This window comes from Kwoniella shivajii, chromosome 10 (assembly GCF_035658355.1).
Source record: "Kwoniella shivajii chromosome 10, complete sequence".
NCBI classification, from domain to species: domain Eukaryota; kingdom Fungi; phylum Basidiomycota; class Tremellomycetes; order Tremellales; family Cryptococcaceae; genus Kwoniella; species Kwoniella shivajii.
The window spans coordinates 737,618-765,440 of record NC_085917.1 but is presented as its reverse complement, the minus strand read 5'-3'; the positions used below and the strand labels follow the sequence as shown (position 1 = coordinate 765,440).

The 27,823-nt window shown below is 43.0% G+C and overlaps 12 protein-coding genes across 12 annotated transcripts; 5 read left to right on the top strand and 7 right to left on the bottom strand.

The window, feature by feature from the left end:
• Positions 1-78: 78 nt before the first annotated feature.
• On the top strand, positions 79-3,488 carry IL334_007173 (uncharacterized protein; the record flags this gene model as incomplete). The annotated part of the gene is made up of 8 exons (XM_062938867.1): positions 79-144; positions 213-508; positions 626-1,445; positions 1,574-1,718; positions 1,778-1,915; positions 1,980-2,110; positions 2,176-2,562; positions 2,655-3,488. 8 exons carry the CDS (start codon positions 79-81, stop codon positions 3,486-3,488), a joined length of 2,817 nt encoding a protein of 938 aa, XP_062794918.1.
• A 165-nt stretch (positions 3,489-3,653) lies between these two features.
• IL334_007172 (ribonuclease HII) lies at positions 3,654-5,193 on the bottom strand (the record flags this gene model as incomplete). Its single annotated transcript, XM_062938866.1, has 7 exons — positions 3,654-3,765; positions 3,880-4,080; positions 4,160-4,344; positions 4,464-4,520; positions 4,587-4,741; positions 4,824-4,895; positions 5,040-5,193. 7 exons carry the CDS (start codon positions 5,191-5,193, stop codon positions 3,654-3,656), a joined length of 936 nt encoding a protein of 311 aa, XP_062794917.1.
• A 618-nt stretch (positions 5,194-5,811) lies between these two features.
• Positions 5,812-7,635, top strand: IL334_007171 (uncharacterized protein; the record flags this gene model as incomplete). The annotated part of the gene is made up of 6 exons (XM_062938865.1): positions 5,812-6,792; positions 6,866-6,982; positions 7,078-7,148; positions 7,235-7,305; positions 7,370-7,462; positions 7,538-7,635. 6 exons carry the CDS (start codon positions 5,812-5,814, stop codon positions 7,633-7,635), a joined length of 1,431 nt encoding a protein of 476 aa, XP_062794916.1.
• A 1,730-nt stretch (positions 7,636-9,365) lies between these two features.
• On the top strand, positions 9,366-9,985 carry IL334_007170 (uncharacterized protein; the record flags this gene model as incomplete). The annotated part of the gene is made up of 2 exons (XM_062938864.1): positions 9,366-9,599; positions 9,665-9,985. The coding sequence occupies 2 exons, from the start codon at positions 9,366-9,368 to the stop codon at positions 9,983-9,985; spliced, it is 555 nt and encodes a 184-aa protein (XP_062794915.1).
• Positions 9,986-10,660: 675 nt separating this feature from the next.
• On the bottom strand, positions 10,661-12,187 carry IL334_007169 (uncharacterized protein; the record flags this gene model as incomplete). Its single annotated transcript, XM_062938863.1, has 3 exons — positions 10,661-11,068; positions 11,158-11,815; positions 11,895-12,187. The coding sequence occupies 3 exons, from the start codon at positions 12,185-12,187 to the stop codon at positions 10,661-10,663; spliced, it is 1,359 nt and encodes a 452-aa protein (XP_062794914.1).
• Positions 12,188-12,563: 376 nt separating this feature from the next.
• IL334_007168 (uncharacterized protein) lies at positions 12,564-14,171 on the bottom strand (the record flags this gene model as incomplete). The annotated part of the gene is made up of 3 exons (XM_062938862.1): positions 12,564-12,965; positions 13,034-13,721; positions 13,798-14,171. 3 exons carry the CDS (start codon positions 14,169-14,171, stop codon positions 12,564-12,566), a joined length of 1,464 nt encoding a protein of 487 aa, XP_062794913.1.
• Positions 14,172-14,439: 268 nt separating this feature from the next.
• Positions 14,440-15,837, top strand: IL334_007167 (uncharacterized protein; the record flags this gene model as incomplete). Its single annotated transcript, XM_062938861.1, has 7 exons — positions 14,440-14,508; positions 14,569-14,625; positions 14,676-14,782; positions 14,845-15,154; positions 15,241-15,495; positions 15,575-15,717; positions 15,801-15,837. 7 exons carry the CDS (start codon positions 14,440-14,442, stop codon positions 15,835-15,837), a joined length of 978 nt encoding a protein of 325 aa, XP_062794912.1.
• Positions 15,838-16,644: 807 nt separating this feature from the next.
• IL334_007166 (uncharacterized protein) lies at positions 16,645-17,256 on the top strand (the record flags this gene model as incomplete). Its single annotated transcript, XM_062938860.1, has 1 exon — positions 16,645-17,256. One exon carries the CDS (start codon positions 16,645-16,647, stop codon positions 17,254-17,256), a length of 612 nt encoding a protein of 203 aa, XP_062794911.1.
• Positions 17,257-17,772: 516 nt separating this feature from the next.
• IL334_007165 (uncharacterized protein) lies at positions 17,773-18,492 on the bottom strand (the record flags this gene model as incomplete). The annotated part of the gene is made up of 3 exons (XM_062938859.1): positions 17,773-17,793; positions 17,866-17,978; positions 18,099-18,492. 3 exons carry the CDS (start codon positions 18,490-18,492, stop codon positions 17,773-17,775), a joined length of 528 nt encoding a protein of 175 aa, XP_062794910.1.
• A 728-nt stretch (positions 18,493-19,220) lies between these two features.
• On the bottom strand, positions 19,221-23,279 carry IL334_007164 (uncharacterized protein; the record flags this gene model as incomplete). Its single annotated transcript, XM_062938858.1, has 15 exons — positions 19,221-19,525; positions 19,622-19,721; positions 19,782-19,994; positions 20,118-20,237; positions 20,308-20,385; positions 20,441-20,551; positions 20,632-20,866; positions 20,918-21,045; positions 21,104-21,196; positions 21,249-21,352; positions 21,417-22,098; positions 22,190-22,446; positions 22,520-22,661; positions 22,718-22,808; positions 22,870-23,279. 15 exons carry the CDS (start codon positions 23,277-23,279, stop codon positions 19,221-19,223), a joined length of 3,069 nt encoding a protein of 1,022 aa, XP_062794909.1.
• Positions 23,280-23,725: 446 nt separating this feature from the next.
• Positions 23,726-24,404, bottom strand: IL334_007163 (uncharacterized protein; the record flags this gene model as incomplete). Its single annotated transcript, XM_062938857.1, has 2 exons — positions 23,726-24,205; positions 24,264-24,404. The coding sequence occupies 2 exons, from the start codon at positions 24,402-24,404 to the stop codon at positions 23,726-23,728; spliced, it is 621 nt and encodes a 206-aa protein (XP_062794908.1).
• Positions 24,405-25,785: 1,381 nt separating this feature from the next.
• IL334_007162 (uncharacterized protein) lies at positions 25,786-27,417 on the bottom strand (the record flags this gene model as incomplete). Its single annotated transcript, XM_062938856.1, has 3 exons — positions 25,786-26,268; positions 26,347-26,986; positions 27,071-27,417. The coding sequence occupies 3 exons, from the start codon at positions 27,415-27,417 to the stop codon at positions 25,786-25,788; spliced, it is 1,470 nt and encodes a 489-aa protein (XP_062794907.1).
• Positions 27,418-27,823: the final 406 nt, after the last annotated feature.

The following is a 27,823-nucleotide window of genomic DNA, read 5'->3' as shown; positions in this document are numbered from 1 at the left end:
AAATTTCTACTTTTCTATCCATACAATCTTTCATTAGACATCTGGGCAACGACTCACGAAGATAAAAGATTAGGAAAGATGGCCAAACCATCCAATAAAGCTTTAGGAAAGCGTAAAGCTCCCGCCCCCCTTCCTTCCTCAAAGGTATGTCTTGACCTCCTTGCAATCCAACTTCGTGTAGTGAATACATACTGACTTCCTATGACCTACAGGGAGGTAACAAGAAGTCAAAGCCATCCAAGGGAAAGGACAGCAACGTAGCAGAGACGGGACCTACTGGAAAACCAAAGAGGAAACCTGAGCAACCTAAAAAAGTGAAATTGAGGGATCAAAAATCTATTCCCATACCAAAAACCACTTTTGCAGCTAAAGGGAAATCAACGAGAACGCAAATAGACGAGGATGAAGATGAAGATGAGGATGAATTAGATGACTTAGGTGAAGAAGAAGGTATGGAAGCTGGGAATGCTAGATTCTTACTTGGTGTAGACGAAGGGGCGTTATCGAGGTATGTTGAATTCTGATTCATCCAGTCCATCATTTGCGTATGAGACTTGTGGTGATGTTCGCAGTTTTGCGGTGAAAATGATTTGCTAGCTGACTTTACCTGCATGGTATGATTCAGGTCTGTAAAAGAGACAAAGAGGTTACATGATTTATCAAAGGAGCGTGAACCTATACCTAAATTGAAAAGACAAAAGTTGAAAATACCTTTACCTCCTTCAAGAGAATCTGACTCGGAAGATTATGATTTCGATTCGGACCCAGAGCTCGATTCTGACTTAAGCTCAAATGTAGATGATGATGAAGTGGAAATCTCTGGTTCAGAAGATGGCCTCGATTCTGGCTCAAACGACGATGATGACGAAGATAGCGTATACGATTCTGGAGCTTCGTTAGATATGACTTCTGATGAAGATCAAGATGATGTCGTAGCTGCTTTTGATAATTTACCAAGTGAGGAAGAAGAAGATGTTGACCTAGTGGATTCGAAAAGACGTAAAAAGGGAAAGAAAGGGTTGGAAGATGAAACGGATTATGAAGCCATTCGTAGATCAAAATTGGCTTCAAAGCCCAAGATTAACGAAGAAGATAAAGATGAAAATCAAGTTGAAGTAGGAAGATTACCGATCAAATTGCCGACAGGTGAAATCCAAATGGTAGAAGGATCAACCAAAATCCAAATACCTCAACCGAAGAAAAAACCAGCTCCTCCACCGCCGAGTGATACCGAGGAAGAAGAGGAAGAGGAGGAAGATGAAGATTCAGATGATGGTCAACAAGCTGAGAAAATGGCTGGACAAAAAGGTAAATTCGGTAGAATGGGTGTTGCAGAGATTGTCGGAATGAAAGGGTGGAAGAATGCGCAAAGGCTAGAAAGTGCAAAAGAACAAATGGCAGCTTTAGGTGCTGAAATTTTAGCTGGAGGTGAACTGGTTGATATTGTGAGTATTATCGATATCTACGCTTAGCGAAAGGTTTTTGGATCAAGGGATTGGATGAAGCCGGCCCCCCTTAAGCAGCCTGGCAAACTTGTTATGGACATTGTACTAATCTAGATGCGTTTCCGCAGGGCCCCGTCTTGACTAGATTATCAACCTTCGCTTTACCTACCGTCCCTTCGCTGGACGAAGGAGAGAGTAATTTGCCCGTCCCAGCATCAATAAGAGGTCTAGCATTCTTATCTCAATTAGCGGTATACAAAGATCTTATTCCTGGTACGTGCCATCGGTTTTTGAATCGTCATCATGGGCCACAGCTGATTCATGTCATGTAGGGTACCGAATCCGTGACCTCACTGCGATTGAAGAGGCTGAGAAGGTTAGAGATGAGGTGAAGAGGTTAAGAGAAGGAGAAAAGTTGCTAGTAAAGAGTTACAAAGGATATTTGAAGATGCTCGAACAGGAAATCAAGCGTAAGCTACCTGATTCCCGTTATGCACCGGTGATATTAGCTGACGTTATCGTTTTCCGATATAGGCCGTTCACCTCTTGCCAGTCTAAGTTTAAGGTGTATGTGCGAATTGTTGGTTGGCGTGACCCACTTCAACTTCAGTGAAAATCTCATGGGTGTTCTGGTCGGAAAGCTAGGCAGGAAAGGCTGGGATAGCGTGAGTTTGTCTCTTTGTCAAGTTTTCTCACAGGCGGGATATGACCTGACTCCTATATAACGTAGGATGCCGACTTGGTTCTTGAGACTTTCATTTCAGTATTCCGAAACGATATCTCCGGTGTTCATGCTCAGACTTTGGTTCGATTGATAGCGAGAATGATCAAAGAAAGACACTTCCAAGTAAACCCCAACGTTCTAACTTGCTTACTCCATTTGAGATTAAGGAATGAATTGGATCAAATGAAACGTGGAAAGAACGCTAAAGGAGGAGCAGGAGGTGGATCAGGAGACAAAAAAGATCAACCTACCGAAGCCAAAAAATTCAAATCAGATATACGGAAACAGTGGGCAACGAAAAACCAAAGGAAGAAACAAAAGGAATTAAAGGAAGTTGAAAAAGAAATGAAAGAGGCTGAAGCTGAAGTTGATAAAGAGGAAAGAGCTCAAGTTGTGAGTATTCATTGTCAATCAATGAGCGTTTCAGCTACACTAGACACTAGTATAGGATCGTATCTGATCGCTGATTACACTCATTCTTTTAGCAAACCGAGACTCTCAAAAACCTCTTTGTACTATATTTCTCAATACTGAAGTCACCGACTCGAACACCTTTGTTGCCATCTGCATTAGAAGGTATATCCGCTTATGCGCATTTCATCAATATCGATTTCTTCCGTGATTTACTTGCTGTGTTGAGGAAGATCATATCGGACCAATTGTCATATGATCAAGATAACAAGACCAACGATGGCTCAGATGACGAAGATGAAGATCCAAATAACAAATTTGATCAAGTTGGTGCATCAAATAGAATTAGAATTAGACTATTATCAATATCGACTGCGTTTGAAATCTTGTCAGGTCAAGGTGAAGCGTTGAATATTGATTTAGGAGATTTCATCAATCATTTATTCGGATTATTGAGACCTATCTCATTAGATACCGGGATAGAAGACCCACCTCTGATTTCAACGACGGCACGGTCGAGCGGCGTGAATAAACTATCGACATCAACTTTATTATTACAATGTCTTGAATCAAGTTTCTTCAGTAGGAATGCAGGCAGATCACCTCCTTATAGAATTGCAAGTTTCTCAAAGAGATTGATCGAATGTTCACTGCATTTCCCTCCGATAACAGCAAAACAAGCAATAGCATTTTCAAGAAAATTAATGGCGAAAGAACCTAAGTTGGAATCAATGTTAGATACAGAAGAAAAAATGTCTGATGGTGTCTATAAACCGGAATTTGATGATCCACAATTATTGAATCCTTTCGCTACTTCATTATGGGAATCAAATATATTAGCTGATAAGTATTGGGATAGATCAGTTAGAGAAGAAATGAGGAAAATGAGGGATAACAAAGCCATTTAGATTTATGGCTCTGATATTATCTTTGGATTCCTCTTGTATTTAGCATTGAAGACAGATGACATTTCACTTCTTTGGTACATTATGCATTTTTTACTTATGTTTACAACATGAATGGGCACTATCTATCGAGACCATTGTATGAATCAAATACAACGCAACGAAGACTCATAACTCCCCAACACCGGATACACCTATATCTCGCCATATTTTAGGTCTTCCATTGTCTGCATCAGCGCCAAACCAGCCCGCAGTTGATGGTTGAGTATTATCGTCAATCCTGCAAATTATACGTTAATCGGTTGATACGCCTTGACAAGATGTATACAGTATGTGGAAGGGGATCTGGGACTCATTATCGGGATCTGAGACTCATTATAGCAATACAACGTACCATTTACATTCTACGCCTTGTTTGTCTAAAAGGACTTTGACTGTTGCCCATGAGAACCTGACTATCCCTTTGTAACCGAATATAGGATCTATCGATTCTTTGAGGAAAGCTTGAGTTTTAGGATCTGAAGGATACCCTGATCCTCTACCAATCCCTACTCCTTCTTCCCCATCAATATCGATATCTCCTTTTGGCATATCCCTGTAATGCAAGAAGTCAGAAAGCAGATCATAAAACCGACACTGATAACCGCTGAGAGAGGTAGATTTTGATTACTTACTCGTCTTCAGGATCTACCCAACCGTGTACATATCTATCTCTGGTGACTTTAGCTACTATAGAGGCTGCTCCTACGATCTTGAAAAGACTATCTGCTTTGGGACACACTGTGAATGATATAGAAGGGAATATGGCTGTTAGACGAGCTTGCCATTGTGGTGCTGGTCCTAAAGCGTCTACGAAGCACTGCGTTCATTATCGATTGAAACAGATTAGTGAGTATGAGGATATATACAAGAACAAAGAAGTAGTTCTTATCAGCTCAAGAAGAAAGTTTATCAGTAAGGCCATTGATTTTGACTTACCTCCTTGATATTTATACCTCTGTCTAAAGCATCTTTGATCAATCCAACCGTCGCATCCTATCATACAAGTTAAATAAATCAGCTAATGATCCGTGCTATCACGCTGGCGATCAATTAGCTTACCTCGGCTTGCCTGTTTAGATTTATAGGTATTCTTCTCAACATTCCAGCTGATATAGCTTGTGGAGACAATGAAGATGAAGAATAACATAGTTCGGGATTCACGTCAAATGATTCCCAGAGTGATTGTCTAGTATCAGCTGAAAGTGCCTTTGAATCTATATTCCATCCAAAATTGTCATCAAATCTTATCCTTCTTCTCGATGTCAGTAAAGAGACTATAAGAGATGAATCACATACCGTCAAATCCCATCTCTTCTAATGTCGATTTGAATGATATAGGGCAATAAGCAGCCGCGTAAACCATCGGTCCTATATTATGCTATATCAGCTAATCGCCTATCATACCAGTTCGGGCTGTAATCGGCTGACCTAGTACGGCTATGACATAGTCTGAGTATCAGCTACTGAGTCTTACAAGGATAAGGGGGAAGGAAGCTTGAGAGCTGAACTCACGCCCTCGTCCAGCCTCATCAATACCCATCATCCAGCCTTCATCACCATCTTTCACTTGTCCATCTATGGAATCCGGTAACTTCGAATGATACGTGTATGAATCAAGCAACGGCGGTATGGGAGTGAGGTTGACTGGGTCGATATGGTGAGCCATTTTGCTGTTTTGAGGCGAGAGGGAGTCCAATGTAGTGACACAATAGTTGTTCTGCAGCGTTATGTCAAACTGAAAGTTGAAAAAGTGGAACAAGTAATGTTCAATCCTTCCAAATCAAACGCGTCTTTGAATCAGAATGAATCGCGTATGAACCAAAAGTGGCACAATCACAATTAATCATAATATGAAATAATCACTTTGTGGCAGAGACCACCTTTTCGATCTAGCAGTACGACCCGAACCGATCGAAAGGCATTCAGTGAATGAAATGGATTGGTCTGCCCCTTGCTGAATGATTGTCAAAGGAAAGGCGAATATCACTGTGGCTTGGCTTTCTTGGAGACAGAAAGGTAGTCAGTAGTATCGACTTTGTCTCCATTTAATCAATTAGGAGAAAGTACAGATTGAAAGGATAATTCAACCGAGGTGACATGAGTGACAGTTTCAGTTCGTTACATATAAAAACAACACTGATCCTTGAAGAGTACATTTACGACCTACTCTCACCCATAATTATAAAGACGTACTGGATACGTCCTAACCTATTGCTCTTCTCAAGGTCATATTGCCACTACTAGTTGAGATCCTCACTTTCATTAACGCTTTAATTGATTCGACATGTTTTACCCATTCTCATTTGCCTTATTACTACTACCAGTACTTGTACGTGCGACGCCACTAAAGTTCAACGCCAGACAAGAGGTAGACCCAGTTCCTACTGTAGCCCACGTCAGATGTGAATACGGTCATTGTCCCACGACCACTGCAGGATCTAATCAAGCTTGTGCAACACTGGATGCTGCGGCATCTTGGTTATGTGAACATCCCGAAATTCAAGCTCCACCAACAGATCCTGCTACTGTTATTCCGGGCAACTACGGTACTGTCAATCCTGCTACTGTCACAGATGTCCAGAACACAGCCTATCAAGGACCGCCGGCTACTTCCATCTCTGATTCGGCTACAGTACCCCTCTCTACTGCTGATTCATCTTCATCACTTTATGACACGTCGGCCGCAAGTCCACCTACAGTCATTAGTACTGGGGACTACAGCGCAACTAAAGCAGCTACTCGGACAGTCGGAGCATCATCTTCTCGACCCAATGGCGATCCCGCTTCCACAGGTTATGCACCATCAGCACCAATCATATCTAGCACATCAAACAGTCAACCTGTTTCCGTATCGCAATCAGCGACCAGTACGTCTTCGGCAGATCCTTCTGCTGCAACCGGTTCTGGTGAATGTGAATGTGGATATTCCTTGTCCAAATATGAGAACTCATATTACCCTTATGCCAAGATAATCGATTTTTCCACTATCGCAGATGGAACAGATATCTCGTCTTTAGGATTTGAGACATCCGCTGGGAGAAGGATTGGACCTAATTCTACTGTTGATCCAAGCGTGTTCTGCATGGGAGGCTCTGACAACATCTATATAGCTAATGGCGTACTAAACATCAAAGTTCCAGCTGGTAGTAGCGGTTTCACAGGAGGAGAACTGGTTTTTAGAGGTGATCAAAATACTAATATCTCTGGAGGTGTATTTTCAATGGATGCCAAGATCGATAAAGGTTTGGGTACATGTCAGAGTCTCGTAAGTCCAGCTCTTCCATCCTCCCTACCCAATACGACCATAGATGATGACTGACTTGATCTTGTATATGTAGTTCACCTACCGTGCAGTTCCGGGAACAGAAGATGAACTTGATTTGGAAATGTTAGGTAAAAACGTATTTGTAGCAGACGAAAATGGTGATAAAGGAATTGGGTTAAGTAACTATGATGTACGTACTTCAAATCCTGTTGCTCTATTCTTTTAGCAGCTCGGACTTGGTAGATCCAAAACCTGATTTTTGGTTGACGGGAAATGATCATTTAGCCTGCTGGAAGTAAAGATGGTGAACATGCCGATTACGCAAACGATCCGACTGCGGATTTCAATAAATATACGTACGTGCAGGAGTGTCCGTTTACAAAGACCGTCTTTGAATATCAATTAAAGCTTATGCTCTTTCTGATGCTAATAACGAAAACAGTATCGGATGGTATAAAGATTCATCCAAGTTTTACTACAATGATCAAGTATTGAAAGGCCCTGAACCGCATCGTAAGTCGTGTCACACAAACAGCTGAAATATCGAAAGCTAAATTCTAAGCTCGACTACGCGAAGAACCCGTGAATCCATCTACCGTCATCATCAACAATTGGTCAAACGGTGATCCTACATTTACTGGCACACCAACCGAAGATAATGTCCTTCAAGGTATGTGTAATTCACTCGTATCCGTCAAATGGTGAATCGCTTTATGATTGCTAATTTGGTTGAGTCATACTGTAGTCCGACGAATCGAATACTATTACCAAACTGAACCTCAAAGTATCTATCCCGCTGTACTTCCCAATTGTGCGGTGGAAAGCGCTTGTCCTGTTGGCTGATCATCTTGCACAACGGCGAGATAACGTTTGACGAGAACAAACGTAACTCTAACTAGTCATATGTTGTACGGTGTACGTCAGTATACTGTAGCCTGGTACTTTTGCCAACTTTTTTTGACTATGCATATATTCAGTATGATTCTTTGTCACAATGTGGAAATTAGCGGCATAGTAGCAATCTAAAAATGGTCTCGTGAATCCCGATGACAATCTTATTATATCCAATGCGCTTTGCTATGTGGAGAAAGTGGGTGATCATCCCACAAGCTGTCGATATAAATAGATCCGTATGAGTAGAATATCGATCTACAGTGTCTGTTGCCCAAAATGTCAGGTTTGAAGCATCCGAAGTCGAACACTTCAATCTGCACAATTGATTTACTCACCTGGCAGCTTGGGCAACAGACACTGGCGGCATCAATCTAATCCACCTATCTTTTCCACACTTTCAATTTCAGGTGTAAGCCTCTTGGTGAACAAAGCATTTCTATCCTTTTGCAGGATGGTCTAAGCCTCATATAGTCTTGGTGGACCTTTGAGTCAATCTCACTTGCGCAATCAGCCTAAGAAGGATAAGATTATGAAAGAGGAATGAAGTCGTCTGTGCGAAGCTAGATAGGTGAGGCTGAATTGAGCAGGAGGAGGTATGAAGAAGTAGGATGAAGGATAACAAGAGACATAATCAGAGAACTACGTACAATGATGGCAACGGAGTGGGGAAAGGTGACGGTGGGTTGATGGTGTATAAATATATCCACGTGTTTCCCCACTCCAAGTGTGTATATAATCAGACATCCTTTCTAGTATACTTGTGATTCATTCTCAACTAATGTTTTGATTCTGTTCTTCACGCTCATATACATGAGATAATTCACTTATATCCCACCTCTGCTTCAAGATGACCGCTCTCCTTCTCAGACTCAGCGATGAGATCATTGAACAAATCGGTGACTATGTCCATGGCGATAACCAAATCCCAATACCTTCTTTCAACCCTCACTGGGCTAACTTTGCCAGTGAGATCGATCCGTCTGTCCAGCGTGATTATGTCGCCTTCAGATTCACCTGCAGAAAGGTTAGGAGAATTTGTAAACTCAAGGGCTTGCACGTTGTCATTAGTGCTTGGAGTCGATTGTTAGCTTGGACTGCTCAAGGCCCCCTCGAGGTGAAGAGATGTATCAGGTAAGCTACTTGTCTTTCAACAAGGTTAGTCAGCCAATACTAAGCTCTGCACGCTGTCCAGGCGGCTTACCATCGATATTTCGGAAAGAGATACCGCTAGACATGTAATCGACAATGGCAAAATCCACAAGGAGCACCTCGAACAAATCAAGCTTCGCATCATCCCTATCTGGATCACCTTTTCTCACTTCCTCTTCTCCCTTCAATCTCTTGAAGAGTTGGTGATCAAAAGAACCCCTTTATGTATACATCAATCTACCACGGGTAACGTAACTCTCACAGAGCTTCACAATATACCTGCAACATTTGACAAGAGTATGAAAACGGTTCGATCGTTGTCCGTTGAGGTCAGATGTAGCATTTGTGCTTCCACTCTCCCTTCTAGGCTCCTTAATATGGCCCCTCACCTTGAACATCTGAAATTTTCTGTTATCTATGGGTGGCTCCAAAAATTCGTCAACGCGATGAAACGCAGAAATGCAAAGATCGACTCTTCCCAACTCAAATCCTTATGCTTTAAGCACAGCCTTGAGCCTGTTATAAACGACATGAGGGCCATGGCACCTATTAATGATATCGTTGAATATTGTCCGGCTCTGGAACATCTTCACATATCGGCTTACGAACCCAACCACTTTGATCTTGCTGGTCCTTTCTGGCTGTACGCTCATACCGAATCTATGACTAATCCAACTTGGAGCTTCACATTGCGGTATGGTCAGCAGATGAACGATTTTTCAGATAGTGGTCCTTTGTCAGAGTGGCCAAAATCACACTTCCTGGTAAGAATGCTGCTTCAGGACGCTCATATTCTGTTACATTGGCTAATTCAGTTTCTCTGTACTAGGACCAATTCCTGGATGCTTTCGCTCATCTCAACAAGATTGTTTCTTTGGACTGCACGGTAACTCTGGTCCTACCAGACGAGGTCGACAACACGGTAAAGGTAGACAGGCGTTCCACGAAGAGAGTTTACGATATCAAACGAGCTGATCAAGCTATCAAATTCAGCAATGGAGGCCATCCATCGGATTTGAGGTATTCAGCTATGACAGCAGCTGCTCAGCTGTTTATTGACCGGATACCTTCTCTTGAACAAGGGCATTTATGGCAAGATTTGTCTTCCGATGGAACGTATTCTTTTGATTGCGTCCTCCGGTGGACTTAGAGAAGAATCAGTAAAAACGTTGACCAATATACTATTGATTTCGATGCACCCGAAGAATTTATAGGAGACGTCTCCAGGAACGACGATGGAGAGAGAAATTGGGATTCCGCTTCTGATTTCGATGATGAAGACTGATATGATGCGATCATGACCTGCATGTAGGAAAGTGAGTTTCGGGGTTTTATATGAGCTCGACTCGTTGTTGACTCTTGTAATCCAGGTGAAGCCCCAGCGGGAATCGGAATTTGAATAGTGACCACTCATGGAGGACTCCACGTACTCTAGTGCCTTGTGGATGTAGGAGAGGCGCGAGCTTTTCTCGATGTATAGAGCTATGTATTTCTCATGTCAATCTCATTTTGCTGTTACTTCTAAGTGCGGTAGTTGGCATTCCCAACGTTCATCAGGATAGGCTGCTACAGCAGACCTGTAATTGGATCACATATCAAGGGGTGCGTAGAGATTGCCGGGGTCGGCTGTCACTGCTACTCACATGGATATAAAGTTGCACGACATCATGAAATCATGTCAGACAAGTGTATTTGAGACTACGGGCTCGCGGATTACTCCAGTCAGATGACTGCCTACCGAATAGCCGATAGGTACGTATCTTATCTGCAACATCCTATGCTTCATCTGGCATTTGAACAGTCCTTGGCTATGACATGCTAAAACTCATTGGGATTTTCCAGCCGTTTTGAGGGTCAGCGGAGTTTTGGTCACTTCAGCTTCCGGTGTTCCGTCATCGCCGATTGATTTTGTCCATTTCCACCTATACCAATCATCATAAGAAACTTCCGTTCCCCGCTCCCAGAAAGCCCCTTCTTGTAAAGACGGCACAAGCTCTATCAATGCTTCAGCAGCAGCTTTCATCTGACTTCGAAGGAGGTGTTCGTATTTGGACAAAAGATCCTCAAATCTGGACGATTCGTAGGAATTCTGGTCGTGATATATAGATTTTCGTGTGATGTGATTACTACTCGGAGAAAGATTGCACGGTCTTGATTCTCCCGGTTGTATAACGATTATCGGATCGAATATTTTTAATTTTGATGAAGGTTTCAGATAATTTATCATTTCCTCCTGTAACCCACGATAACGTCAAGTGTCAGCTTGATTCATGTGACTTTGAAAGAGCATCCGCTCGTTTTGATATGATCGATGGAACTTACCAGAGTCCAAGAATTTCTCCAATCTCCATCTTCCAAATTCATGACTTCGAATTTCCATTGAACCAATTCTGCATTCCCTTGTTCTTCTTTCGAACAGATTAGATAAGTACCAAAAGTAAGTTCTTTCCCCTTTTTGTTGAAACTCGCTACCTGAAAATCTTCTAATTCAGGTAATAGTTTGAACGCCTCTCTGATCACCTTGCCCCAGCTTCTCCAGATAATCCCTCTTGCCGACCAAGGATACTTGAGGTACAAAGTTGTCAGAGGCATATACGGTTTGAGATTGTGATCTGTCCATGCTTTGAGAATTGCACTAAATGCCTGTAACGGATCCCAATCTGGTACGTCTACTGGAGGATCCAAATACATTTTGAGGTGTTGAAGTTTTGGAGCGCTTGTAATCAATAACAAAGGTAGATGTCCTGAACAGTCATTGCAGTCAAAATCAACTGACAATGATTTGAGGTTCGGCAGAAAGTCAAGAGGCTCAGGAAGTGTTTCGAAGACCTGTGTGGCAAGCTTAGATGACGTTTCAGTGCCATGTTGCACACTGAGTTCTTCAAGATAACTTAACGGCTGAAGCTTTGAAGCAAAAGTAGTCTCCGGACTGTGGCCTCTAAGAGATCTGCGCCTGCACAACGGACTAATCCGAGCGCGTCTGAAGACATGTAATATCAGCAAAATGGTGAATGATAAACAACATATCAAAGCAAGATGAAATACAAAACAAGACACACCTCACGCATTTCTGAATGCCGTCTGAACACAAATTTTCCTCAGGCCCTGCTCTTCCCTCAACTTCAATCTCATCTATAACCATATGAATCCCCTGTAAGCGACAGGCATGACGCAGTCTTCTGCATGTCGATCTGAAAAATATCAAATCTCGCGACGTCTTCGGATCAATCAAATCGGGGTATGTCGTCCAGTAAGGTCCGAAAGAAGGCATCGGAATGGCGAGATCCCCATCGACGTATTGTCCTATCAGCCACAGAATCTCATCGTTCAAGTCAAGCAGGGATTTCGGCATGCTGCACTAATAGTCATCAGGTAAGATAGGTAAGATGCGAAAACATCTGTTGATGAGATTCAGCATTTTCTTTTGACGGTGTTGCACGAAGGGTTGTTCCGAAAGTGATCAGTTCCGGAGAATATCTTTACGTAATGCCGTTATCGCAACAGAATAACGTTAAGATTAATCTGATAGCGTATGAACTTCTGGTTCTAGCCAGGAATACACCATGGGGGCATCCAGACGGCTACTAACATACACGAACACTTGAAACGTTTCATACATTATACATCTAGCACCCATAATGAGTCATTATTGTCGTTGCTGGCAGATCACGTATAAGTACACCATTTAAGTACACGATTGGTGCCAAAACCACTTCATGGGTTTACGCCTAACATTTAACAAAGTCCCTGCTTAATAACAAAGGAAATTGATCTATCTCAATGGAGATAAGTCCATCACTATTCGAACTCTTTTTCCACGTCCATCTATACCAATCACAATCTGTAGAGTCTGTTCCTTGCTCCCAAAAAGCGCCTTCTTCCAATGAGGGTATCAAATCGATCATTTTCCAAGATACTGCTTTCATAGCGTTCATCAGATTTGGCTCGTACATCTCTTGATTCCGTGCCTTCAACGCTAACGCTAATTCGTGTTTCTGGAAAAATTCAGGTCCACTTTCACCGCTGATGGGTGAGCTTATACAAGGGCGACCAGAGCCGATTCGAAGGCGAAAGACCGGGTCGAAGCTTTTGAGGGTCGGCGGTGCAGACAAAGAATAGATGAACACGTCCTGCAGTCGCGTCACGGTTGTCCGATTAGCACTGAGACTCGAGATCGAAATCTAGATGACAAACGTACGAGTGATGTCAATGCTAAGCTCAACCCATCATCAATCTCGAAGTTCCACCCTCCTCCCCTATTGAAGACTTTAAGCGTGATACCCGGCACAAGATGTCTAAAAATACCCTGGGTTCGGGTTATACTGAATTTTTCGAGTTGACGAAATGTTGAGAAAGCATTTCCGATGACGTTTGACCATTCCACAGATCTCAGATCTGAGCGTGGGTCTACATAATGGATGTGTAAAGTTTTCAACCCCATCTCTTTGCCATGTTCGGTTCGCCAAAGTTCGAAGGGTGCTTTGAAAGCTTCATCAGGATCCCAGATCGCCGCTTCTTCATCATGTAAAGGCGGCTTCAACGGCTCGTGATCTATTCTAAGATGTCCCAACTTCCTGGCAGCTGGAACGAATAACAGAGGTAGATCCGCGACACATTGGGGACATCTTGTCTCGATAGAAAGAGATTGCAGACTATCGAAGATGTGTCCGAAAGGCCGGTGAAGGAATTCGCCTAATGGTTTATACCACGTCGTTTCGTCCGCTCCATCGATATCATGATCGGACCAGAAATCAAGATGATGACAGAAAGGAGCGGATTTGATGATTAACTCTTCAAGATTCATATCTCCCAGTGTCGAAGTAAATTCATTCCAGAAGACGATGGGATCTTTGGACTTTCTCGGTTCAAAGGATATCAGAGCTCGGCTAATTGAGTGAATGGAGAGAGTGTTATTGATATGATCTTCGTGTATAGCAAGTACTGAATCTTCATGTAGCTCACGAGATTGTATTTTTGAAATCTTTCGATGCTTCCTTGATCCATATATTTTGATTGGAAGTAGTACTTGGCAATTCCTTCAACACGATATGGCTATTCTGTAGAAAAACAGCCCCACGTATCCTTCTACAGGTCGCTCTCAAGTGTGTAAGATTCTTTGATGCCGTTCCTCCGATTTCACTCATGAAATTCATCCAATGTGGTCCAAATGACGGCAACGGGATATCGAAATCTCCATTGACATACTCGCCTATCAATCGTATGGTATCATCGCTTAAATCAAGAAAGCATGTCGCTTTTCTGTGGGGATCTCGGGTGGTTATACGAGGGGCTAAGCCTCCTGAAGACTTTCTCGCGCTCTGCTTGGTACGCGTCATGTTTCGTATAGTACATTTAAGATGAGAGATATGCAATACGAGGTGATGAGGGCGGAACGTCAAGACATAAACGCAGGTGAAGACAACTTACTTATATGGGTGTATTAGATAAGGATAAGTTGGCGTCAAATAATCAAAAATCCTAAAATGTAAAACCTCCACAAACCACGTCCAGTGTTGCAAGCTACGTTTTGATTTCGTTGCTTTTTTCATCAACAGACTCAGATCTAGTGTAATACAGATAAAGGGTATCATATCCTGGGTTAAAATGTCGACGGTGCATGGGAACCTTTCCCATGCCATGAGAGATAACTATAATGAACATGGGGTAGATGAGGTGAGTCGTGCTTTAGGCCCCTCAACCAAATGAACCTCGCACTGACAAATTCCTGCATAGTATTACCGGAAGGTAGCGGCAACGTATCGTAACCCGTTCTTTCCTGGTATAAAGAAGGTATATATGTCAACAGCAGGAACATGATCCAGACTGACCTTCGTTTATAGGTAATATGGACATTTATGAATAGGTGGTGGGAGGCCGAGGGTCGTTCCCTGTTTGTATCAGAAATCAGACAAAATGGTTTGAGGGTTCTCGATATGGCCGCTGGAAGGTAAGTCGGCCGTCAACAAGTCCTCGTACTAGAAGATCAGCTTACCTCGAGTGAATGTCTAGTGGAGAGGCGACTCTGTGTCTACTGGAATGGGCTCAAAAGGGAAAGAATCCGGTGTCTTCGAATAATTTTACTCAACCTTCGTCGTCCAGTAACCCAGCGCTGTCCAATCGCTCCACCGTGCCTGATCCACTGGCGGCATTGCGCGCAATATCTTCCGCTGGTGCAAGCGCAACAAGTAGACCTGCCTTCATACCGCCAACTGTTAGACGGCCGGCAGTCGGGGGCAAGAAGGGAAAACAAGTGTTCGGAAGAATGGATCCACCCCAGCTGCCTGACCATTTCGAACTCGATATTATCGCTACCGATCCTGTGAGTTGAAGCAGTCACTGACATTACCATTTATCGATCTACGATATCGACCTCAATGTGTGGAGTGCTAATTTTCCGTTCCTTAGTATACATCACCCGCTTACACGGACCGCACATCTAGTCCATGTCATCCTCTTTCTTTCAATGATCTTGCCAATGGTCTAGTACCTCCCAATCCCGGTGCATCGTCACCGCCAAATGCGGAACCAGTATGGGATATGATAATATGCTCTTTCGCTCTACATCTTGTCACCTCGCCCTCCGAATTGTTTGCATTGCTTTTTGAGCTGAGCAATAAGGCAAGATGGTTAATAGTTGTAGCTCCTCACAAGAAACCAGAGGCGAGTACTCCCGTGTTAATGATGGGCCCTCAATCACAAAGGCGATGATGCAATGCTGACAGTGATTTTCCGATATCAGATAAAGGAAACATGGGGTTGGTCAAGATACGATATCGCTTCATGGACTGTAGCAGGAGAGTCTAAATTGTATGGAGGAGGCGGAAAAGGATATACAGATGAAGATAACGAAGAAGAGACTGAACTAGAGATTATCCGAGACAAGTAAGTGTCCGGATCTGAGCCAAGAAACGCTATGATAGAGAGTATTGAGCGGCTTCGAAACGCGCTGATCAGGTTTTATATAGGGTAAAGTTGAGGTTGTATAGAAGTAACGCATTTTAGGTCATAGATAACTGACAACACTTTGGAGAACTACTACCAAGAGTGTAGACTGAATGCGTAAGATGGCAAAGTACGGTACATCATGGAATATGGATGAATAATCACTTAGCGCTTATTTTGTACGAATTCGCGACCGGGATCGCAAGCAAGTCCTCTGAGAACTAGAAACATCAATGCGACTTCTAAGTCCCCCGACTACTTTGTGACAATCGCTCTATTACTTTGACTGATGAGGCATTTGCCACTGGCCATCCATCTGAATAGGATAGCCAGTAAGACGACACTGACGATGCCAAGGAATGAAGTTGTGATGAATCAGGGATAGAGTTCCTTTCCGAAAATGCGCGAATCAGGCACAACGGAATCCGGATCTCATTTTTCCCATTGAAAAGCTTAATTGATTTCACTTTGTTGACCTTTTACACGCTCCACGCGTCCGTTGTTCCTACCGCCTCTCATGCAGACACCATGCCAATCTTTGATTCAAGAGAGAAGGCTTCTCAATGTTATCGAAGGACCACGCGTTTCTTTCCCCCCGTTCTACTCTTGTGTTGGTGATACCATAGCTTATTCTTGTTCATCTGTTTTATCGACCATCTCATCATCATTATCTAAATCCCCGCGCCAGTCGCTATCACAATACACAATTCACAATCTTCATAAACGCCGGACGAGATTACTGTATCTGATATCTGCCAGTGTATATTTAGCAAACGAGTCCTTCCTGCAACACTACAATTGTACCTCGAAAATCTAGGATCAGCTACAGTCCGAGAGCCATTCTACCGCCCAGATAACCTAGACGAAATGCCAACTACACCTCGACCACCAAAGTTGATCATAACACCTTGTACACCATCACGACGTTCCGTCGATTATTTCATTCTTCCTGATTCTTTACCATCACCATCGGCTTCCCCGACGTCTTCGACTTTCTATCATGAATATACTGAAAAATCTAGACCTAGATCAACATCCCCATCAAGTAGCGAAAAACGACCAAAAGCAATTCGATCATACTCTTTACCATCAGAATCATATTTATCTCCTCCGTCTCCCTTACCTCGACCGCGTTCTGGCAAAAGACCACTTCGATCACCATTGATATCAATCTTATTCCTTATATTCGCTTTTATGTTGGTGGTTTCAACTGTGATGTGCACATCACCATCCGCCGGGAGACTGTTGGATATACAGAGGAAGGCTGGAGAGAAGATACATATTATGCTGAAGGGATGTGATCCGTCCAAATCAATCATCTCTCCAGATGCAGAAGGAGAGGAACTTATAGGAACAACTGGGATAGGTAGAGGATTAATCGATTTAATTTGGAGTAGAGAAGAATGGGAACATTATACAAATACAGTCACTGGTCCAGCAATGAGTCTAGATGGTGCCGTATGGGATTACGATTCATGAATCTTTCAATATATGAAGTTGGGCAGATCGGCAAAATCTGTGGGACAGGTAATCGTCAAAAAGTGACAAGAACGACGGTATGCAAATGTAACATTTCTTTTATGGCTATAGAAAGGGAACAATCGAACCTGGCAATCAATGACAGAACCAACGGCGAAAGAGAAGAGTCTTGGCCATCTTAGACATGTGTTTCACTTTTTGGGAATATCGCGATTACTATTATGACAGGAAGATGAATCATTTGAATGCAATCAACGAAAAAGAGGTCTATGGAATGTCAATCGTGCGCAGGTCAGAGTGCAGATACACCATCATAAGCAGCTATGAGTCATTACCATACAGACCGACTCCATTTAATTCGTTTGCTACATCTTCTCTTTTGACATTACGAACTCACGACTCTCCCCTCCCGATAACATGAACAGTATTCTATATACAAATGTAGGCATCTTTCAAAGGCTCCTTTCTCCTGCCCTTCTATCGGCATAGTACGCTTCATATCGCATACGAGCATATTTAGATAAGCTCGAAGAATTGCTACGTTATGACAAGGTCAGTATGAGATGATACGATTGTTTCACATCAGAGAAGATTGTTTAAATTACTCACTTGATTTTCGTCAGGGTCATTAGGCCAATGACATTCCCAATTTTGAAGTGGTTTAGCGAAGAAGTCTGGTTTGTTTGTGCTGCCTCCATCCTTCGTGACGTCAAGGCAATGAGCTATTGATGAAAGAGATAAGTATCAGCCTTTCAACAATATGGGGAACGTATGAGTTCTTGGTCTTATCGTTGACAGTTACTTTGGTTGGTCCGAACGGGCAAGTATGATCTAATACTTACGTATATCGCTATCCGGAGAGGAATATTGGATGGAGTACCTAGTCCCATCCTGAGCGGGGATAAGGGTGAATTGCTGAGTGACTGAATCCTCTTTACAGAGCTTGGTGACAACACGACCTCCGTTGTGAGCACCACCAGCATCGATACAGAGGGAATCGTTGGACGATAAATGAATATGAGCTTGTGGTCCATATTCAAGATTGAAATCTTGGAAAACAGCTTGAATATCATCTCCTTCGTCGTGACAACTGTTGAGTCCAATCTCGAACCCGTTGCTAAGACATAAATCCGGGTTGGATACTGATCGGATTTGGTGCTTTTCCGATCGAGGCATCAAAGGGGACGCTAATGCCAAAGAAGCAAGAATAGGTAGTAACAGGACCGGAATAATCATGTTAGTTCAATACGACAGTACTGTGATGTAATGAGATCAAATCAATGAAAAGTAAGTAACTAAAGATAGCGTATATAATTAGGTGTGAGGTAGCTGGTTGTACAAAACGTTTGCGTAATACATTATCTTTCGAACCTTATATACCTTGTGTGCGCTATAACAGCGTTTCATACAAAATGAAATCGTTCGTAGCCTCACCTCCATTCATTGATTACCTGTCACATCTGATCATCCGTTCCATGCCAGGAAACAAAGGATGATGTACCGCTTCAAGGGGGATTAGGCTCACCTCACCCTTTGAGCATCAATTGCTCCCTATGAACACCGTCCCCTTTTCATTTGAGGAATTGACCTAGGGATCATTGACTAAAATTAGAGACATAGGAGAACGGATAGATCAATTGATAATCACGAGACTAGAAAACGTCATTGACTGAAGCAAGAAATGGACTTGGCCGATCAGTAGCTGTACAATGTGGTGGATGCGTGACTGAGGGGCAGGCATGAAACCACGAGAGGCATAGCGTGATAGTACCACATTTGTCTCCTTTTATCACTTCGTTGCCCAAGGTGACAGTATGACGCGACACAGTTTACATCGTTGTCAGTTGTCTGTGCGTTGACACCGCGCTTGTATGCAGAACGGATATGATCAGCCATCTAATTAAGGACCCTCGTGCTTACAGAGACAAAGGTTTATTTTTCAATACAGTATGATATATAAGCGATCATCCGACCTTTCCTCCTTTGATACAAACAGGACATCTTCCAACTCTAACCCTTACGGCAGCAGCATAACCTAATTTTCCACCTAACGCTCTACTTTTCCAACCTTGACTTCCATTCTTGGATTCAGACAAGAGGTAGGTTACAGAAGCATTCTCTTGTCTTTGAGGAAGTTCAACATCCTCAGGTAAAGCACAAGTGGCATGGACGAAATGTTGACATAGATAAATCAAAACGAGTGTTTGAGAAGGGTATTTTTGTGATGGGAGGAACAGAGGTAATTGGCATATCGTACAGGTTGAAGAGGCTAAAGTCAGAAAAGTGTCAGAGATTGTCCCATTTTCAAGGACAAATCTCGGCGTGGTGAGTCTTTAGATCGTCAAGGAGGACAATGATAACTTACGAGAACATCTGATACTTCCCACTTGAGCAGCTTGGAGTTCCGAAGCCAAATTACTACAGTCTCCATTCAAGATATGCTGACATCCTTCCAACAAAGAGACCTGACGGTACGCAAGCATCAGCGAAGATCCCGTGCTTGTGTCCATGATATCATCGCTCACCTGCAAATTCATCCCCATCAAAACTCTGACTACACCTTCTTTCAGACCTGGTATCTCCAATCCATCTCTGATCCTACTTATTAGTCTGATGGGGTTGATTTCCGCTCCCACGTGTTCGAGCAATGCTCGAATGAAAGAAGGTCTAGTCTCAGAATAGGTGAGAAGGTCTTCCCATAGATCTTCATCAGATTGCTCTTTGGCAAAGTCGATTGCCTATATTGTAAGGTAAGCGATAGTCTGGTAATCTAAATTCTCAAGTACTATGGTATTGGTAAGATTCATTCGGAGTGGTCATGAGAATCTCCGTCGCAGTCAGTCAGATCTTTCGGAACTTACTCTCTGTACATCCCCTAATCTCTCGATGATCAACATCAAAGCCTTCTTGTTGTTGCCCATTCTGCCCAGTAAGAACACCATCTCGGTCACCAGATCACGTTCTTTGCAAATCTCGTATGCCTTCGTATCGCTTCATCAGCAATCCCTTGCGCAATGTAGCTTGTTGCGACAACCTCCTCTCCGAACTCACTTTTTCAAGGTCGTAGAAGTTGCTTGCCCTCAAGAAAGGCATCAACCTCTTGAGATCGAAAGCCGCATACAATTCAACCTGTAGTGTGCTTTTATATTAGCAGATGAGCGTTTTGAATGGAGGAGCAACATACCATCCTGTCACTATATGGCAAACAATATTGTGGGTCTTTGTCAAATAGCGCATCGAGGTACATGTATAAGTATTTGGGCTTCTCTTCTAACTGTAAGACCACTCTGTCGATCTATACATTACTGGGGGTCAGCAGCTTCTTATGCTTTACATCTCACTAATTCCTGTTGATGAATAACTCAAAATACTCACAGGTATAGAATGAGTGTGATCCACTAGCAGCTCAATTGCTGCCCCGTGTTTACTCTTGTCACCTTGTACTTCTTCTTTATCCACTTGTCTTTCTTGGTCAAATTGCACCAGAAGTAGCGCTTGATCTTGCACTGCTGTGAACAGATTGTGTTCTCGGATCAAATCGAAGACGTGGGGTCGACGAAGACGAAGGAAATACGGAAGTGCTTTGGCTGGTTGCCGGTTGAGGAGATGTCTGCAGGTTGGGTTATGAGTAAAATACATCGAGTGAAAGGGTGAAACATACAATTCTGCTAAACATTCCAGGAGTACAGGGTCATCCCTTGAAGCTGCTAGTTCACCTTGGACAGCTCCCATCACTGTATTGATATCATATATGTCGCTGGGCCAGGAGGTAATCGTTTTGAGCAGTTCCTGTTCGAATCAGACGCTCAGCTGATATCTCCGATCTTGAAGTGTGAGATGTACTTACTTGCCTGTCATTGACAAGTAGATGACCATACACCATCTCATATACAGGTTTACCAAGTTGAGGGTCTCGTGTAGGTATGAACGGGATGATGGCCTATTTAGGAATAAGCTTTAGCTGAAAACAAAGAGGAAATGAATGTGCTTACAGGCAGTTGATGATGTTGTACAAATATGTATATCCATTTCTCCCAGGATTCGGAGTCACCCCCCAAGACCTTGGGTGCAAGAGAAGCAGTTTGATCGAAATGACCTATGAATTGAAGTATTAAAGAACCAGCTAAATTTCTGGAAAAGGGTGTCAAAATCGAACTTACCTTGGGATAAAAGGTGATTCATATATTTCAAACCGATGGCTTTCACATCTAAAGCGTTCCCATGTCTCTTCCTCAATTCTTCAGCCGATTCTAAGGCCTCTGCGTAACGTTCTCTCTCAACCAACCAATCTATATGATCTATCTCATCTCTAGGTCTAACGACAATGACATCCGCTGGTGAAACAACGAAGAAGACATCTTCATTTTCCCTTTGAGATTTTACTAATGAGTAATCATTACATCCGTACATGAAATAATTTGCCAGACTCAAAGCGTCGGCATTCACTTCTTCTCCTTTATCAATAAGGCGTAGTTCCGGTCGATTTGCGGCTTTCCTTCTTTGTTCAGCTGGATTATCTGTAGCTTCATTCTCGTACGTATCAGGTGCTATATAAGCGAGGACCACATAAGAAGAGTTGTATTGAGCTAAACCAGATATCATACAGTCGACTTGGTAAATAGCTGTCATTTCTACTGTGAGTGGCGGAAGTCCATTGGTAGTTTGTGATTTCGCTCGATTGCGGATTCGAACGATCTTTATATGATCGGCCCAGCCAATGACAAGAGTGTGATCATCTTTCCATTGCAGAGTACATTTAAACAGTTCTGCTCTAGGTGCATGTGCCCCTCGGTCAATGTATCCTATTCGTTGAGAAGTGGTAGTATCGTATATTTTGACTCCCTACGCATCCGGTATCGTCGTCAGTCAAACATGTATAGTCGCTCTTCGTGTTTTACGAGTCAGTCTGGCAGTTGGTGTCGTATCCACTCACCAAATCATTAGCCCAAGCAATCAAATTCCCTCTCCACTCTATCGCCCAGATAGGTCCTTCTCCAGAATGCAATATTTGTTCTTTGTAACCCAACCAACCCTTTTCCTGTAAGATCAAATTCCCAGCCATGCCACCGCAAACAAAAGCACGAGTATTCTTCTTTGCAAATCCTGGTTCTAGTGCGATCGCCCTCATGGGGCGTTTATAGTCAAACGCGTAAGATTCGGTCGATGTAAGGGAATGTATTACTACTCGACCTATAAGATGCAAAAGGCTATTCAGCTATACCGTTATGTAGAATTGTGCCTCGAGGTTATAGCTGTCATTCACCTTCAACACTTGAAGTAGCAACGAAATCATTCTCCTCATCCATCTTCAGACAGGTTACACTAGCTGCATGGGGTCGAAACGAATTCACTTTTGCGCCTTCATACGTCAAAATGTGGACCATTCCGTTATGAGTTCCTAGCGCCTAGAAGGGTATCAGTTGAGAGTGAACAACCGTTTGGGAAGATAGGATTCGCTTACTATCACCCTAGGTGAGACTGCTATAGTCGAAGCTGAATCTTTAGCTAATATCTCCGGTATACGACCTTTCAAACGACTATATTTGAGTGCTCTGTAAAAACCGGATCTAGCTTCAGTTGAAGTCCTCATTGATATGAGATTATGCTACTCACGGTTCTTCTTCTTCGTCATCGTCGTCATCTTCATCGTCAGTATCGTCTATAGTCTGCTCCCCGTCTGTAGGGGTGGTGTCGTTTTCTTGGTCTGTCGGTCCTCCCATTTCAACATCTGCTCCTTTCTCAACATCTGATCCACCATTGTCATCTTCATCAGATTCCAGATCATCATCTTCAGATTCCTGGTCTTGAGAGACCTCATCTTCAGATTCATCGTCAGATCCACCTTCATACTCTATTGAAGCCCTTTCTTTGCCCTTCCTTGACGACACAGAAGGTATCGACGATCCTCTTGATTTCAGGGAAGAAGCGGTTGACGGTCCTGCTTCGGGCTGGTCATCCTCTGGCAGTGGTATATTTGTCGGCTGTGGTGAGGATCGAGTGGTCGAGGGAGGCCGAGAGGACATCTTGGCGTTCTGTCAGACTATCGCATGTGATGAAAGAAGAGTGATGTGAGAAATGTTGATGTCGTGTGTAAATCATTGATCTGTCGTTGCAAGTTGTGGGTTTCGGGGCTCCTGAAATTAGGTGTCAATCGTTACCCTGAATTCGAAGAAATGTAACTTCGTCTGTGCCCAAGAACTATTTTTCTCATCGAATTCACACTTTGGAAGTATACCTTCAAACGATATCTCCACTGCTCGATTGCAGCCTTTGGCGACTGCGCCTTCAGACTGCTGCGGTTAAAGCGCTGTGGAACAATCACTCAGATATAAAGACATGACATGATGTGACATGGTTGCTAATATACTGTATAAGGTGGGCTTCGATCCCTTTCCTTGCCTCTTACCCCCCAAATGTTATAAATTACCAAAATACGTAGCGTATATACTCCTTGATCTCACCACAATGCCTACTCCGCCCAATTGTCATCGTCCGTGTCAAAGTCGTCATCTCTTTCGGGATTTCTGGTGAATCCATCGGTATTATACATCCAACCTTGATGGAAACGTTCTGCCTCGGGATCAATTTTGGCTCGCATTGTCCCATTCCAATCTATATGGCGAGACCATCGCCATCTACACCATGTGATGGGCGTATACAGTGTTGTCTCGGCAAGAGTCCAAAAGAAGCCTGTTTGAAGAGATAGGATGGCATCAAGTAGAATTTGAGCGGCCGATGTCATGGCAGACTCTAGCTGACTTTCGTATTTCCTAATATCCTGTCGGATGACAGAAAGTTCCTTTTGCTGCTCTAAATAAGTAGACCAGGTACGAGGTTGATTACTGTCGTAAGCCGGGATAGCGGGTCTGATGGTACCGGGATGAAACCTGATGGTTAAATCTAGCTCTGCAAGACTCGTCATTCGAGATAAAATCTCTACAAAACGTTCCTTCCCAGAATCTGTCAGCTATGAACTCGGAAAAGAACCGAAAATTGATCTGACATACAACTGATGTGTCCAATGGTTCTGGCGGAGACATCTCAAATGGGCCCCCATCAGCTATATGGAATCCCCAAGAACCGCCTTCGGCTGTTGGTGAATGCGCATGAATTATGAAGGTCGGTTCCATATCGCGGTGTTGTTCCATGTCGTAGTATGATCTGATGTGGAGGCTTCTAAGAGAAGTAAGGTGAATCGAAATGGTGTCAAGATTGTTTTCACTGCCCCGATTCCCTATGACTTTTAGATAGAGTGTTTCAAGTGGTATGTGTGTTCGCTCGTACTTTAGTGACCATAGTTTGAAGATCTTGGCAAGTCTGTGATTAAATCCATAGTCACAGTTGAGCTTCAGGTGACGGAGATTTGGGGATGCTAGAATAAAAGCTTTGGAGTAGAGACGAGAACACGAATTACACGTCAAGTGGATTGCCAATGATCGAAGCTTGGGGAGAAATGGGAGTGTACCTCTTAAGCCACAGCCGCAGGGTGTATTCTTTTTGAATTGACACACAGGTGATCCTCCAATAACGAGTTCTTCTAAATTAGTGAGAGACGATAGGAAGAAATAGAGGGTTGACCATTTGTAAAGCATATCATGTTGTTGGGCAAGGCCAGAATCGGTCAGAGGATGATAGGTGTAACCGCATTCTGGGATCTCGGGATACAGTCGGATACGTCTAGCTTGACATCAATTATGTGTCTTCAAGTGATCAGGGACTGGACTGCTCACCTTACGCCCTCAAGAACACTTAGAGGCGCAAGAGCCAATATGTCCAATAATCCTGCCCATCTTTTGATGTGCAGATTGATTCTCCGCACTCCACATATAGTCCTCAGTCTCCTGCATGTCGCTCTGAGTACCAAAGAGTCTTTGTTATTCCCTGAGTGTATATCCGGGGCGAAATTGGCCCAATGGGGATTGAAGGAAGGAAGTGGGAAGGAATTGTCGGTGTGAACGTGACAGGCAATCATGCGAATGATATCATTTGGCAGGCTGAGAAGGGTTGCTTTGAGCATTGTTTGCGGTGCGAATAAGGCGCACAGCTCCTTGAGGTTCGATAAGATGGGAAGAAACGGAGAAGAAGGGTAAAGAAGTAGAAAAGAGAGAGAGGAACAAGAAGAAAGAGAAGAAAGAAAAGGAAGAGAAGGAAGAGAAGGAAGAGAAGGAGGAAAAGGAGGAAAAGAATGTGTCACTGTATGAGATTGGCAAGAAGTGTGTGTATGTGTGTAGAAGCATGTGTGTGGATGATGGTAGTCCGTGCGCAGAATGAATAGTTTACGTAAATCGATGCATCCGTAAAAGGCATTGAGGACTGTTTTCAATGTAGAATCAACAGCTGTATAGGTTTGAGTTCATAAGTTGGATTCGAGCATACAGGTCGCTTGAGGAAGTGATTTGTGAAAAGGAGACCGCTTTTTATTTATTTGGTTTTTCTTCTTCAAATTTAGGGGTGTGCTTCGTCGACACGGCACAAAATGTTCTCACAGTGGGATCCTCCTTTCAAGCAGTAGAATGCTATTATTCCTGTTCATGATCTTGGGGACCTTTGGTCCACGGGGTCTTCAACTTCTGGATAAACGGAACCATCATCTGACCAAGTGAAAGAGTGATCCATCCTTTCCGGACCTTCTATCAATATCTGCACAATCGGATTCTCACTTGCTTCTTCTTGCTCAACGATGTTAGCAGACCATCTGAGATAATCTCTAGTTGGAGAATCAGTCCTCTTATCCCGATCTTCCCACCAGAATACCTTCTTCAAAGTACCCCATCGCGTTTTCAGATATTTGGTGGCTGCGATCATGGCCTGTTCATATTTCGCTCTATATATTTCATGGCCGACGACGTTTACTCGGAAAGAAGACTCGGCGGAGATCTGGTCGGGTTGTGCATTTCTAGTGGGTCCCGATGGAATTTGAGGTTTTGTGGTATATTGAGGGATATTCAAGATAATACCAAGATCGATTTCTTCCATATTTCTGAGTGGACTCCAAAGATCCGCAAAATCGGGCTACTCGAGTGGTATGACAAGTCAGCGATGGTTCCTCACTTTTCACAATCTCATACTGATGATAGGTCAAAAGTTCACCAATTGACCATGGAAGATAGTACGATCTTCATCCGGATCACCTGTAGTTAAGAATATCCATTGTCCATTTGTCGGATGACTTAAGGCTTCAACTCTAGCTCTCTGTCTCAACGTATATGGTTGTTCAATTTTGTGAGAAGAATAGACCAATTTCTTGAGATTTGGAGCACCTCTATTTAGCTCTTGTACCTGCATCGAGTCAAAGGTACTCAAATCCCAATATTTCAAGTATAACGTTTCTATTGATTCTACAAATCGACGATTGTCCAAATTGCAGAAAATATCATACGGATCTTCCATCAGGTCATCTTGTGATACACTGTCTTGAGAAGTACACTTCACATGTTTCAACTTCGGCATACAGTAGAATAACGTTGTCAAGTGCTCTGCGCATCCTCTACATTTGGTTTCGTTGGCGAAAGAGATTATACTGGGGAAGGATTCTGTGCTGTCAGGTAATTCGAACATCAACGTTTGACCATGTTTCCCATGCCAACAGAATGGTGTGGCAGCCAAGTAAAGTTCCAGCAAATTGGGTAATCGTTCGAGGAGTGATATGAATGCTGCCCAAGCTGTTTCGTGTACTTGTTGCAGGGGACAATTTGCCGTTGTCTCCAAGGTGAAATTTAAGCGTAAACGACTACTTTCAAATATTAGCTCGTTATCATTACACCGTTATTGATGAACAGATGTATTTTGGGTTGTCGAGAATAGATGGACTCACGTGACTCTGCTCAGAACATCTTGTGGAGCTTTCAACCATCTCGCAAATGACTCTTTGTTCTTAATTTCGATTTCCAAATTCCCCTTAACGGGCTTCGAAAGATATGATACCCGATGGCATGTTTCTCTGAAAGCCAAGTAATCGTTGTATCTCAATCTATTCTCAAATGGGTGTTTGGGATTTTCGAAATGAGGTCGAAAAGATGGTATAGGTAATGGATCGCCAGGTAGGAGTAGCTTTCCGACTTGAATGAGAAACTCGTCGGTCAAAGTATGAAATAGAGAAGGAGGTCTCTCCGGAGTTTGGAATCTGACAGTACGTTTGGGTTTTTGAGTAATCTCAGACATTGTCGCTGTCTATCTTCTGTTTATATCTGTTGGCAAGTGTAAAGTATCTTTATATGTAGCTTTATACGTAAATTTGTGTGCTATTATCTTTGCAAAAAATGGGATGATAGTCTGAGTGGTCGTTGGAATGAGAGGATGCAGACCAAAAAGTGCAGGTAGGTTCAGCTTATTCTATACACTTTACAGAATCAGCATGAGCAAGCTTTGTCAACAGTGTTCGAAGATGTTGAGAGAAGATATACGACTCTTCTTATGCAGATGCGTTCCAAGAACAACTTCTACGAATGCGTACTTCTTACAAGCACAGGAAGAACAATAACGCTTTTTCTTTTTCTCATACTTAGATAAGAACAATAAAGGATTTTGCGAGTATGTTATCGGTCCGAGCGCCTATTACGTAAATGAC